This window comes from Mastigoproctus giganteus, chromosome 11, assembly GCF_048544385.1.
Source record: "Mastigoproctus giganteus isolate SK-2022 chromosome 11, ASM4854438v1, whole genome shotgun sequence".
NCBI classification, from domain to species: Eukaryota; Metazoa; Arthropoda; class Arachnida; order Uropygi; family Thelyphonidae; genus Mastigoproctus; species Mastigoproctus giganteus.
Genome location: NC_143585.1, coordinates 57,492,609 through 57,508,188, shown reverse-complemented (window position 1 = coordinate 57,508,188; position 15,580 = coordinate 57,492,609). Strand labels below are relative to the sequence as shown.

At 36.1% G+C, this 15,580-nt stretch overlaps 1 protein-coding gene across 4 annotated transcripts in view; it reads left to right on the top strand.

Moving 5' to 3' along the window:
* Window positions 1-15,580, top strand: part of LOC150078026 (sister chromatid cohesion protein PDS5 homolog A-like) — a 797,139-nt gene that overhangs the window by 269,427 nt on the left and 512,132 nt on the right. For all 4 annotated transcript variants that reach the window (XM_090384327.1, XM_090384329.1, XM_090384326.1 and 1 more), the window contains exon 11: window positions 2,956-3,050. In XM_090384327.1, coding sequence (XP_090240453.1) covers window positions 2,956-3,050 — 95 coding nt within the window. The remainder of the gene's footprint in view (window positions 1-2,955; window positions 3,051-15,580) is intronic.

Below are 15,580 nucleotides of genomic sequence, written 5' to 3'. Positions count from 1 at the left end.
GCATGGAAGACTACTGTACAAATTGGAGCAGAATGGTATTAAGGGTAAGTTGCTACAATGGATAAAAGGATGGTTAAGTGGGAGAAGACAGAGGGTGGTAATCAATGGGTGCTGCTCTTCGTGGACTAATGTTATTAGTGGAGTCCCACAGGGTTCGGTGTTGGGTCCACTGTTGTTTTGTGTATTTATCAATGATATTGATGAAGGTATATCAGGCTTAATGTCGAAGTTTGCAGATGACACAAAGGTTGGCAGGGTTGTTAATGACAGTAATGGCAATGTGCTACTGCAACAGGATCTAGATAATTTGGGCAGATGGGCTAAGAAGTGGCAACTGAAGTTCAACCTTGACAAATGCAAAGTACTGCATATGGGTAGAAGTAACCCCAGAGAAACGTACCAACTGTGTGGTACTACACTTAAGGTGGTAGAAAATGAAAAAGACCTGGGAGTAATTGTGCAGTCAGATATGAAGTTTTCTGAGCAGTGCAGACAGGCTGCTAGGGCGGGTCATGGGGTTTTGTCAATGATATATAGGAATTTTGCTAGCAGGGAAAAGGAGGTGATTGTCCCTCTGTATAAGGCAATGGTCAGGCCACGCCTTGAGTACTGCGTACAGGTCTGAAGGCCTCATTTTAGGAAGGATGTAGATTTGCTTGAGTGTGTACAGAGAAGAGCAACACGATTGGTGAGGGGAATGAAGGGATTCTCTTACCAAGAGAGGCTTAAGTTCTGCAAATTGCAGTGGCTGGAGACTAGGCACCTGCGCGGTGATCTGATTGAGGTCTATAAGGCCTTGAATGGGTTGAGCACGCTGAATTCTGATGGGATCCTTCCACTTGTTCAGATTACCAACCTACGGGGACATAAGTTCAAATTAAGAAAGGACAGATGTAGAATAGATGTGCGGAAATTTGCCTTTAGCCAGCGGGTGGTTAATTGCTGGAACAAACTTCCATCTGTCGTTGTGGAAGTTGATAGGTTAAATAAATTTAAGGAGGAACTGGACAGGCATTTGGAGGGAATGGTGTGATATTTTTTTTTTTTTTTTTTTTTTGGCTGATGCTGCATAAGCTCCTACACTTGCTTTCTTGCATCATGTGCCACTACTACTACTTGCGCAGGATAAGTTATGCCCTGCTGCTACAAGTAGTTTCTGAGATCCACACTAGTGTATATGTAAGCAGTTGGCATTCATATATGCAAATAATAAAAATATGAATATTGCCTGGGAGCTTTGTTTGTACTTACTTACAAATGTAAGTTATAAACAAACTTACATTTGTAAGTTTTTTGTAAGTTGGGTTGACAGTTCAGGGACCTCCTCCTGAATTTGAGATTTGGTCAACTATCAATTCTGTCTTCTAAATGGAAATATTTTGATGTGATCTCTTCCTTATGTCACGTTTTGGAAATATATTTAGCCTACCTTTGTATTTTATTATTTGAAAATAAATAAACATGATAATATTAAATTACAAACATATGCATGTAATCCAGTTTTATCCAACTTGTGAAATTTTCCCAGGATTCAAATAAGTATTTCACCTGATGACAGTGGATGAAACTTGGATTCATTACATGATCTAAAATACATACAATTGTACATGGAGTGGCATCAGGAAGGAGCTCCTCTTCCACAAGAAAATTTGAAGGACCCAATCAGCTAACAATTTACAGTTTTTTGGAACAGAGGAGGGCTGATATTTTTTGATTACTTTCAAATGCATTGTATGTGAATATTATTATTGATTGCTTGACATCACTTCCAGTCACATGGCTTGTGGCTTAGAAATGATTAAAGGATGAAGAGAGTGGTTTCTGTGTTCAAGGGATCAAGAAAAGACAACATTGCATTGTTGGGCAAAATTTATTGAAAATAATGAATAAGAATAAAAAATTTATTTTATTCATGAATAAGAATAATTTTATCATTCAAAATGAAACTTATTTAATTAAGAAGAATTTGTTATTCAAATAAATTTTTTTCATAACTAACATTTTTTTTATTTATAACTGACAAATGCAATTTTTTCTTGTTTGTGTTGTAAGCTCCCACCATTCATTTATAGTTTTGATGACTACATTCCTGGACTAATGGCATCTTTTTTTTTTTTTTTTTTTTTTTTTTAAGTACATAACACAAATGTGTTGCCGCATCTAATCCTATTCTGTAAATTTGCCTTCAGCACAATCGTTTTTTCATCAGTAAGTTTATATGGTATCAGCAGATTGGTTATGGTGGAAAAGGATAAATGCTGTCAACAGCAGTAGAAGATTAATGGTGGTGTAGTGTACTTAACAAAAACATTTTTTATTTGCGGATATTTTTAAAAGTTGGCTAATTCCTGAGATGGGATTGCCGGGTGGCTTCAGAGCAGGAAGCAGAGATTTGTGATGCAAAAGTAAGTAGGCAAAATTGTTGCACAGCTGACAGTATGCACCACCATTAGATGAGCCTTTTGAGAAAGGATGCCATTCTTGTATGTTTTCTGGTGGTGAACATTTTGACCATCTGATGCAACTTTTATGATGCATTCCATTTCAACCTATCCGTGTGTCAACATCATTTTTGGTCAAAGCGTTTATGCATAATTTTGACTCAGAAAATATTTTTGTCGAAATTAAATTTTATTTAACTGTTAGTTTAGAAAACTACCTGTACTCTCTTTTATTTATTTATTTTTTAAATAAATTATGAATATTTTTCTTTTCTGAATATTTGAACAGTTATTCTTAATATTCTGCTTATATTTACTGTTTTTATTACAAACCGTGGTTAAATAAAAACAGTAAATATAATTGGGGTTTTGTTTGTGACTTTATCTTTCCTTAGCTGAATTTTTTTTAGTGAAATGTAGTGAGTAAAAATATACTTTTGAATGTGCCTATTTTTAAAACTGTACCTGCAATATGTAAATGCCAATTATTTTTTTTTGCCCTCCTGTTTTCTAGATTCAATGATATTTATGTTCTTGTGAGGATTCGCTGTGTACAATATGCTATGCATTTTCTTCTAAACCATCCTGAACTGAGGCAAGATATTACAGGTATTACATATTTTGGGCTAGAGCTTTTGTATATTGTTTCTGTTTTGAATAACATGATTTGATATGATTTATAGTTATTATAAGATAATTTAAGTGGTTAAGAAATAATTTTTTTATGATTAACATGCTCTTTTTTTGTCTAGATGTAGTTTTAAATTGTAAAAATAACAATAAAAGCATTTCTCTAATTTTTTTAAAGTAAAGAAGAAAATCTGTATTCATAGATACATTATAATTTTCTGAAAATGGTGTTCTGTGATAAATAAAACTGCCCATTTAGTTTAAAATTAAAAAAAAAAAACAAAAAAACTTTTCATATATATTTTCTTATATCTGGGATTAATATAGTTAATTTTAAGTATTAGTCAGGGGGAAAAATAATAAAAAAATCTCTATTGATATCCTTGTTATAAGCTGCTAAATTACCACATATAATAAATTGGACATGTTATAAATGTTTTATTTGTATTTTTTTAACTGAATTATTGAACTTATGAATATAATTGTTTATAATTTGGAACAAAATATAAATAAATAAATAAAAAAAATCAGTGAGAAATAATCTTTTATGTGAAAAAAATTAGCATGCACAACCACTTAGATTAAAAAATTACTATTTCCAATATAGAAATGATACTTTAAGTTTATATTGGATATAGTATTATTTATCAAAAAAAATAAAATAAATAAATAGCACAAATCATTCATGTGTGGCCACATAAAATCCAAATATCAGGTATGTAAAAGGGGTGATATGATCATTTATGATTTTTTTTTATATTTTGACTGTTATGGTTATGAATATGGGTATTTAGAGCTAACAAAAGCATGAAATTTGGGGAACGAGACTAGCTGTGTATGGGTGAAGTTTTTACGGCTCCAGCTAATAGAGAAGTTTTTCTTAAATTTTTCTGTTTTATTAACTTAAATTGGCATATTAATTTATTTCTAGAAGTAGCTTTATATTCCTAGTAATGATACTTAGTTTAATTTGAACTTAGATAGATATTTTGTAGGTTATTACTTAGTATCGTAAGGATATCCAATCCACATGTTGGACATGATTTGGCAGCTCCGGTGAATGTTAAGTTTTTAATTATATTTAGCCATTTTATTGACATAATTGTTATATCAAATCTATCTGTAAGTAGCTTCTAGACCTAGTCAAGCTCCTTGATTTAATTTGTATTTAGATAGCAATTATAAAAGTTAATTGAATACTTAATGTCCGTAGATTTGGCAGCCAGTTACAGTTCGTAACTGGCTGCCAATGTTATATGATACAACGTATATCCCGAACTAGACAGGCGTAAGGTTTAACATAAAATTAGATGGCAAAATATGTGGCACTGTATTAGCAATCTGTTAGCTTAGTATGGTATAGTATAGTATTATCAATTAATCAGTAAAATGTATTAATCTTATTAAATTTAATTGTCAATTAACTTATACTATTTTAACTAAATATATTAAATAATTATAACTATAATTAATAAATATAACTATAATTATAATTATAATTATTACTGTAATTAAATATAGTAAATAATTAACTAGATTTTACAAACGTAACATTATAAATTAATACATATAACTTGAAAGAAGATACGAAAGTCATACAAAGTAACTTGGAGATAATACTTGATACTGAAATATATATATATACACTGTTATAACTGTATTGGGATTTAAGTTTAGGGTTATATTTTTGTATTGAAATTGAATCGAAATCATGACTCAGACCAGAGCAGCAAAGCAAATGGCTCAAGCTAATGGGAGTGCTGTGGCTTAGGAGAACTTCAGGGGGGGGGGTTGTCCTCTGAATCACAGCCTTTTGAAATTTTTTTAAAGTAAAGAAGAAAATCTCTACATTATAATTTTCTGAAAATGGAGTTCTGTGATAAATAAAACTGCCCATTTAGTTTAAAATTAAAAAAAAAAGCTTGTTTGATGTTTCTGGATCAATCAGGAACAGCACATGATATTGCCAAGGGGAATGTCTTTGTGTGTGCACGATGTAAGGAGGTGAGGAAATCAGGCGCCAAGTCAGTGTTGTTATGGGCCTATATGAGAGCTTGAAGGACAGGGTGAATGACCTTGAAGGATGTAAATTGAGGGGCCCATCAAGCTCTCAGCTGCCCACATCAACGCCAGAGCTTCCATTTGAACATCATGCAACACAGCGGCAACCCCAAGGCAGAATGCACTGGTCCCAAAGGAACTAGTTGTGGTCGGTGACTCTATTGTCAGAGAAATGGGGAACATATTGTGCAAAAAGGATAGGTGGAGCAGGACCAGGGTATGTCTGCCAGGGGCAAAGGTTGATGACATTGTAGAGCAGATATCTTTTAAGGGCACAGAAGGTGATATTGCTGTACACATTGGCACTAATGATATTAAGAGGAGGAGACCGGCTGAATTACTTAACAAGTACAAGTCAATGTTGAAAAAAAGCCATCAGTTAGGTTTAAATTTCAAAGTATCTGCAATTCTGCCCAGACACGATAGGAGGGAGAATATGATGAGAGCCTTGTCAATCAATTCGGCCCTGGAGAGATTGTGCAAGGCTCAAGGGGCAGAATAGGAGAGACTATTTCTAAAGGGATGGGATACACTTAAGAATAAAGTGTGCAAGAATATTTGCTGATGCTATCGAGGCAGTGTTAGGTAAGTCAGAAAACTGCTAGCTTGGGGGGGATACATGGACTAATAGATTAACAGTAGCCGATGGCAGAGGTGGAAGTGATTCTTGCACTGCTTTTATTGGAATGAGTAGCAGCCTGGAAAACAAGGTGCAGGGGATTCCAAAGACTATGGGAGTCATTGCGGATAAAGTAAATAAATGGGCTGTGTTAAGGTAACTAAGATTAGGAGTGCATTATACTTGCGGGTACACCAGTGCTAGGTGGAACAAAGAGTGCCGGGAAGCTAAAAAAGAGAGAAATAGAGCCTGGAACCTTTTTTGCAAAAACCCAACAACAGAAAATCTGATACAATTCAAGAGAGCCAGAGCCAAGGTCAGGAAAGTGCAAAAAATAAGCAAAAAAGCTGCTTGGATGAAATTTGCATCGACTATAACTATTTCCACACCAGCTACACTTATCTGGAAAAAGATCAGAAGGATGACCAACAATTCTCAATTAAACCACTCTCCATTGCTAAATTGGAAGGGACAGTTGGTTACAAACACATTAGATATAGTCAACGTGCTTGCTGAAAATTTTTCGAATACATCTGCTAATTGTGCATACCCCACAGCTTTCAAAACGTACAAGAAAGAGGCCGAAAAAAATAAAATTAAACTTTTCTACCAATCAGTGTGAACAATACAACTTGCCACTCACGGCAGCAGAACTAAAACAAACTCTGCTACAGGTGAAACACAGCGCAGTCAGTCCTGATGAAATCCATTATGCAATGGTACAACAATTAGATGAACAGTCCCAATTAGCCCTGTTAGATCTATACAACAAAATATACCTTGAAAATTCTTTCCCAAACAAATGGCACCACTCAATAATACTAGCTTTCCCAAAACAGGGAAAAGATCTCTCAGATCCACAGAACTACCGTCCCATAGCTTTGACTAGCTGCTTAGGCAAGAACTTAGAGAAAATGGTCAACAATAGACTAACATGGTATATAGAAAATAATGATCTTCTCAACCCAGAACAATTTGGCTTTAGAAAAAATCGCTGTACCTTGGATGTACTTATACAACTGGAAAATCAAGTAAGAAATGCTTTTCTCAGGAAACAACACCAAGTCATGGTTAATTTTGATATCCAAAAGGCATATGATACCACGTGGCGATATGGTATACTTAAAAGGTTACATCAACTTGGCCTTAGAGGACATCTATCCCTCTACATATACAATTTCCTTAAGAATCGGACCTTCCAAGTTCGAATGAACAATACACTTTCCAATATATTTTATCAAGAAGAAGGGGTCCCTCAAGGATCTGTACTTAGTGCCACACTTTTTGCAGTCCACTTCAGCACAATAATAGAACAAATCCCAAACAATATCTTTACAACAGTTTATGCTGATGATTTCAGCATTTCTTATCAAGCGCAGCATATGAGGACAATAGAACAGCAATTGCAAGTAGCCATTAACAGAGTCATAAAATGGACAGAAAGAAATGGATATAGAATATCGGTACAAAAGACTGCATGTATACATTTCTGCAGAAAAAGGAATCTCCATCCTGACCCAGAACTCAGGGTCAGGATGGAGATTCCAGAACTCAGGCTGAAAGAACAGATCATCCCAGTTAAAAATAGTGTTCATTTCTTAGGATTAGTTTTTGACAAAAAACTGACTTTCCTAGAGCATATCAGTCACATAAGAGTCCACTGTTTGAAGAAAATGAACATCTTGAAGGTCCTATCCGCTATATCCTGGGGAGCAGACAGGACAATCCTACTACGTTTATATCGTCTTCTCATTCGGTCCAAGCTAGACTATGGTGCCCCAGTCTATGACTTGGCAAGACCTAGTGCCCTGAGATGGCTCGACCCGGTACATCACTGCGCATTACGTTTAGCCCTTGGAGCTTTCCGCACCTCACCTGTGAAGAGCCTGTACGCCGAAGCTCAAGAACCTCCTCTGCAAATCAGAAGACAAAATCAATTACTCTCTTATGCAGCTAAAATAAAATCCTTACCAGACCACCCTCTACAGAAAACTCTTTTTGCTTCTGAATGGAAACAACATTATCAGCAACAAAGAAACAATCAATAAACCTGCGAATGTGAGATTAAAAAACCTTCTTCTCAGTAGAGAGCTTAACCTAGATAACATAAATCCGCTGACGAAGCAGTCTACTCCACCATAGATAATCAGACAACCTTTACGTGACTCCTCCTTCCACATTTCGAGCAAACAAATCCTTTCTCATATAAACCATCAACAGCTGCATGCCGCTTATAAGGCACAATTTTCAGATCATTGCTTTCTATATACAGATGGATCCAAAACTGATTCTCATGTGGGAGCGGCAGTTTACTTTTCTGACATCACATTGGCCCAAGAACTCCCAAAAGACTGTAGCATTTATACCGCAGAACTGCAAGCCATTATGTTAGCACTAGACGAAATCGACCATTCAAGTTTTCAAAACAGCATAATTTTTACTGACTCCCGTAGTTCCATGATGGCAATACAAAATATCAGTTCTAACAAACATCCTCTACGACAGCAGATTCAATACAAAATATCAAAACTCCTTGAACAAAGTCGTAACTTTAGATTTTGCTGGATCCCAAGCCATGTCGGAATACATGGTAACGAGCAAGCAGACAGAGCTGCCAAAGAAGCTAACAACAATATTTCTGCATCAGAATATATCCCTTTCTCAGACTATAAACACGTTATTGATCACAATGGGATACATCACTGGCAGAAGCAATGGCAAGTACTTACCACTAACAAATTGCACCAGATTAAAAGATTACTCCAACCATGGAAATCCAGCATTCAGAAAAACAGACGCGATGAAGTGATACTTGCTAGGTTAAAGATAGGACACACGTATTTCAGTCACTCTTATCTTTTGCTAGGAGAGGATCTCACTCTATGCCCTATCTGTCACACACAACAAACAGTAGAACATGTACTGATTACTTGTCCAGCTTTTGCAGATGAGTGCCGAAACTCCTTCAAAGAGCTAAACAAACATCACTCCCTCACTCTCAAAACCATACTGGAAGATAGACAAAATATAGCAGATGTTTTTCAATTCCTCAAGAAAATAAATTACTACACTCAAATATAAAACTAAATATTATCTCTAAAGCAAGCTATAGTCATTCTCTGTTACTCTTGGAAATCATTAGCAGCAATATACGAATTAAAACAAAACCATTATATAAAATATAAAATTTTACAGGCGCATTTTAGCCGCAGTATCTCTTGCGCCAAGAATTCTTAAATCAAATCAAATCAAACACCAATGCTAGGAGTTTGGTAAATAAATTTGAGGTGTTGATCAAAAAATAAAAGGCAGATGTTGTTGGGTTATCAGAAACATGGTGTCACACAGATATAAGGAATGCAGAACTGGTATTTGGCGAGTACAGTGTGTACAGGAAGGATAGACAGGACAGTAAGGGAGGATGGGTTATGCTATTAGTTAAGAAACACATAAAATCTAAGGAAGTACAGCCAGTCTATATGACTGGACAGTGCAGTGTTGAGTCAGTTTGGTGTGACATAAGCACAGGGAAAGCAAAATTGAGAGTAGGATCGTGTTTTAGGCCCAATGACTCTGATGAGAATAATAAAAAACTGTACAGAGAAATAGAGTGGGCCAGTAAATCAGAGAGTCTTATAATGGGGGATTTAAATTTCCCAGATATTGACTGGATAGTTGGTCACTCACACACTAGCAAGGCTTTTGTGGATATATTGGATGATTGTTTTCTACAGCAGCTTGTTCGGGAAGCAACTAGAGGGAGTAATACTCCTGACCTGATTATCAGTAGTGATTCTTCATGCATTAAGAATCTGCAGATGGCAGTGATCACAGTGTGCTGAAGTGGGATTTACTCAAAGAGGTAACTACCATCAGGGGTAAAGGGAAGGGTTTTTGCTTTCGCAAAGGTGACTACAGTGGTCTGAGACAGTATTTAAATTCTATATGGTGGGACAAACTAATGATATTACCAACAGCAAATTCAAAATTGGAAGCATTCAAAGAATTAATCTTGGAAGCTACAAGACTTTTCATACCAACTAAGAAGTATTGTTCCAAGTTTAGGCTTAAACGGATGTCAGATGAACTAATGAGACATGTGGAAGAGAAGAAAAATGCATGGAATATATATAAATTAACATGTGACACAGAAGCCTATGATAGATATAAGCTGCTCTGTAACCAAGTCACAAAGAAGGTTAAGCAGATAATGGCAGATTACGAGACATCTTTGGCAAAGGAGAATAACAGCAAATAGTTCTTTACTTATGTAAACTCTAGGAGGAAGGGGATGAATCAGATCACTACATATCAATGGTTTAACTGTTGATGATCCTGCTTAGATAGCTAACAAACTAAATGAGTGTTTTGCATCTACATTCACACATGAGGAGTTATTCAGGGAGAATGCCACAGGTGAATTAAACTCTGGCAGTGAGTTAGATGATTTTGTAATAACTGAGACCAAAGTGGAAGAGAAATTGTTGAAGATAAATATAAGAAAGGCAGCTGGGGTAGTATTAGTAGTAGTAGTGGCGGCATGTGATGCAAGAAAGCAAGTGTATGAGCTTATGCAGCATCAGCCAAAAAAAAAAAAAAAAAAAAGAAAATCACACCATTCCCTCCAAATGCCTGTCCAGTTCCTCCCTAAATTTATTCAACCCATCAACTTCCACAACGACAGATGGAAGTTTGTTCCAGCAATTAACCACCCGCTGGTTAAAGGCAAATTTCCGCACGTCTATTCTACATCTGTCTTTTCTTAATTGGAATTTATGCCCCCTTAGGTCGTAATCTGAACAAGTGGAAGGATCCCATTAGAATTCAGCGTGCTTAACCCATTCAAGGCCTTATACACTTCAATCAGATCACCGCGCAGGTGCCTAATCTCCAGACACTGCAATTTGCAGAACTTAAGCCTCTCTTGGTAAGAGGATCCCTTCATTCCCCTCACCAATCTTGTTGCCCTTCTCTGTACACACTCAAGTAAATATACATCCTTTCTAAAATGAAGCCTCCAGACCTGTACGCAGTACTCAAGATGTGGCCTGACCATTGCCTTATACAGAGGGACAATCACCTCCTTCTCCCTGCTAGCAAAATTCCTATATATCATTGACAAAACCCCATGACCTGCCCTGGCAGCCTGTCTGCATTGCTCAGAAAACTTCATATCTGACTGCACAATTACTCCCAGGTCTTTTCATTTTCTACCACCTTAAGTGTAATACCACACAGTTGGTACGTTTCTTTGGGGTTACTTCTACCCATATGCAGTACTTTGCATTTGTCAAGGTTAAACCTCAGTTGCCACTTCTTAGCCCATCTGTCCAAATTATCTAGATCCTGTTGCAGTTGAACACTGCCATTACTGTCATTAACAACCCTGCCACCTTTGTATCATCTGCAAACTTCGACATAAAGCCTGATATACCTTCATCAATATCATTGATAAATATACAAAACAACAGTGGACCCAACACCGAACCCTGTGGGACTCCACTAATAACATTAGTCCACGAAGAGCAACACCCATTGATTACCACCCTCTGTTTTCTCCCACTTCCCCTTAATACCATTCTGCTCCAATTTGTACAATAGTCTTCCATGCGCAACAGTGTCAAAAGCTTTCCTGAAATCCAAATATATGATATCAAAATTATTTTTTGCATCCATTTCCTTTGTAACCACATCATAATATCCTATTAAATTTGTCAGACAAGACTTTCCCTTTACAAACCCATGCTGTGTCTGAATTATTGCTGCAGTCTTGTCTAGATGATCCTGCAATGCATCTTTAACCAGTGACTCCATTATTTTACCCGGATCAGAGGTTAAACTAACTGGTCTGTAATTACTCGTTTCACCCTTCGATACCCCTTTGTGAATTGGGGATACATTTGCACTCTCCAGTCAGTGGGAACCTCCCCTGAGTCCAAGGATGCTCTTATAATTATGGCTAAGCGTTTGCTTAGTTGCTTTGCCGCCTCCTTTTATATAACTGGATAGATCCCATCCACCCCGGGTGCTTTTCTTATGTTTAACTTCAACAATTTCTCCTCCACTTTGCTTTAGTTATTACAAAATCATTAAGTATCCTGCTACAATGGTGGATGGGATCTACCAGTTATATTACAGGAGGCAATAAGTAAACCCTTAGCCATAATTATGAGAGCTTCCTTGGACTCAGTGTAGGTATGCATGGACTGGAGATGTGCAAATGTGACCCAAATTCACAAAGCAGGATCAAAGGACGACACAAGCAATTACTGACCTGTTAGTTTAGCTTCTGTTCCAGGAAAATTAATGGAGGCACTGGTTAAAGAAGCATTGCAGGATCATTGAGACAAGATTTCATTTATAGCTCGGACACAGCGTGGGTTTAAGGGGAAGTCTTGCCTGACCAATTTAATTGGATACTATGATGTGGTCACAAAGGAACTGGATGCAAAGAATACGTTTTATATCATAAATTTTGGATTTTATAAAGGCTTTTGATACTGTTGCACATTATTATTATTAGCAGCCATATGGTGCAAGGAAGCCTGAGGCTTATGCTGCACCAGGCAAAAAGAAAAATTTTCCTATTACCCTGAGAAGAGAGAGAGAGAGAGAGAGAGACAGACAGACAGACAGACAGACAGACAGAGTAGAAAGGAATCACCAAGAAAGAGAAGAATAATGATGATATCCAGCTGGACCCTGGGTGTGCCAAGCCCATACACACCAGATTGAGTGGGAGAAGACAGACAGTATTAATCAATGGACACTGCTCTTCATGGACTAATGTTATTAGTGGAGTCCCATAGGGTTCAGTGTTGGGTCTATTGTTGTTTTCTGTATTTAGTAATGATATTGATGATAGTATATCAGGCTTAATGTCCAAGTTTGCGGACGATATGAAAGTAGGAAGGGTTGTTAATGATGGTACACTGCTGCAACAAGATCTATAAAAGTTGAGGAGATGGGCTGAGAGGTGGCAACTGAAGTTTAACATTGACAAATGTAAAGTACTGCATATGGGAAGCAGTAACCCCAGAGTAACGTATCAACTGTGTAGTACTACACTGAGAGTGGTAGAGGATGACAAGGACCTGGGGGTAATTGTGCAGGCAGATATGAAGTATTCTTAGCAGTGCAGACAGTTTGCAAGAGTAGATCATGGTGTTTTCTCAATGATATACAGGAATTTTTCTAGTATATTTATTTATATATCCCCTTGTATAAGGCAATGGTCAGGCCACACCTTGAGTACTGTATAGAGATCTGGAGGCCTCATTTTAAGATGGATGTAGAGCTGTTGGAATGAGTACAGGGAAGGGCAAGAAGATTGGTGAATGGAACAAAGGGTTGCTCTTATGAAGAAAGGTTTAAGTTTTGGAAATTACAGTGTCTGGAGACTAGACATCTGCGAGGTGATCTGATTGAGATGCATAAAGCCTTGAATGGTTTGAGCATGCTTAATGCTAATGAGATTCTTCCTCTTCCTCAGAATAATCACCTGAGAGGGCATAAATTCAAATTGAGGAAAGACAGTTGTAGGATAGATGTGCGGAAGTTTACCTTTAGCCAGTGGGTGGTTGATTGCTGGAACAAACTTCCATCTGTTGTTGTAGAAGTTGATAGCTTAAATAGATTCAAGGCAGAACTAGACAAACATTTGGAGCGAGTGGATGGATAAAATGAGGAGGTTTTTTTTTTTCCTCCTTCGGCTGATGCTATATAAGCTTGTTTTCTTGCATCATGTGCCTTTACTAATGCTAAATTATTAATCGGAAAAATGTAAAATAAAATAATTTCTTTGGAAATATATTGACACCTGGCCATGACATTGCTGTTTGAACCCTTTATGTTATAGGAAAAAAAAAAAAAAAAAAAAAAGAGGCCACATTTATGAACACGTTCCTTTACTTTAAAAAAGAAATACAAGCACTTCACTGCGAGTGGATGGATAAAATGATACGTATGTAATACTTGACTTACAGAAATTCGACTTTACGTAAGTTTTCGCCGCCCTGTGCGAACTTAAAAAATCATGGAAACTTATTTTGCATCCCGTCGGAATAAATGGAGGTATCATGAAAATATCGTATGTGAACCCAAGCACACATTGTTTTTTTTTGTAATTCGTTCCAAGACCTTGGAAATTGAAATTTTCATTATATAACTAAGCTTTTTATCTCTCTAAAAGGTAATTTTTATAATGGAAATTGCACTACACTTTCTTCATCATCATTTAATCAATTTTGAATGCCTTTGTGATATTTTTCTAAAACACATTTCTGGAGGTCACTACCATAAAACAATAAAACAATTTGCACTTTCCGATTTATTGGGTTTTTCTGTTAGCACAATCAGTTATAAATGGGTTGTAAACTCGATCTTATTGCATTTGCAAGAATACCGATAACTGGAATTGTGTGGGTTTTTATGTTACAGTATTATGGTGAAATGAGTTCCCCTTCACTGAAATCTTCAATTATATAAAAAAAACATAAATAAATTTTCAGAATCTTCTCTTCATTCCTATTTACTTATTACAGTGGTGAAGGGAAGGGGACCAACGGAAAGTGCAAGTGCTGGCAGTGCTAGGAAACAAAACAAAATTGATTTAGCAATGAAGATGATTAATTAAAAAGTATGAAGCACAACAAAGTTTGTAATCTATTGCATGGAATTAGGTCTCGTTGCTTCAAAAGTGAATACTATTTTAAGGGACAGTGTGCGTATAAAAAACTTGTTAAAGAATCAACACATTTAAGATTAACATTGATCACAAAACAGCGTTCAGGTGATATATATGGTGCATATTAATAATATGGATGGAAAATTCAGAAGCAAGTGCCCTTGAGTCCAATGGTCATTTAAGCAAAAGCAAGAAGTATTTATGAAGATATTAAGGATAGGTACGGTGAACCCCAAAACCAAGTTCGTGGTAAGCAATGTGTGGTTTAATAGGTTTAAGCATCGTGCTGGGTTCCAAAACATTAAATTATGTGATGAAGTCTCCAGTGCCGATTCTGCAATTGCAGATAAATTTTGTGATGCATTGGGAAAACCCCTTCTAAATCTCCACAGCCCTCAACTTCCACAGTGGCGTTCTTATCAGCTGGAGAGTTAATTCTGGCAACAATGCTCGAAAGGTAAAACTTGCTGATGTTATGCCTGTCTCCTCTCTTTTTTTGTAATTTTACAATTTTGAAATTTTTGTAATTTTGTCCACTTTTGTAATTTTTCCTGTGCATGAGAGAAAAAAATTTAATAAATAATTCTATTTACATGTTCATTGAACATTTCTTTTTTGCTTCAATCAAATTCAGCATGCACAGCTGCGAGTGTTTCACAAGCATTTAGGGAAATTACGACTTATGTAGAGTTTCACAGAACACAACCATTACATAAGTCGGGGAGTGGCTGTAGTCATGTTAATACAAAAAAAAAAAAAATTAATGTTTTTCAGCAAAATTTAATTTTAGGTTATTCCAAAGCTGGATAAAAATAAAAAAAATAAAAACCACCAGAAGTTAGAGGTTGACAGCTATGCTGTAGCAAAAACTATATTATTATTTATTGGCATGTGAACTATATATATAGTTCACATGCCAATAAAAAAAAAAAAAAAAAAAAAACACAAACTCCCTTCCAAAAGGTCATTCCTCACAACTCAAGTTAATAAAACTATGTAATAATTTTTACTCATTTTTCCCAGCGCAGTTAAGTTAATTTGTAAAAAAAATACCCCAAACTCAGGGAAAAATAATTTTTAAGGTAGGGCGAATTGAATTTGCACAAAAGTTTCTCCAGATATGTAAAAATAATTTTCTATGCA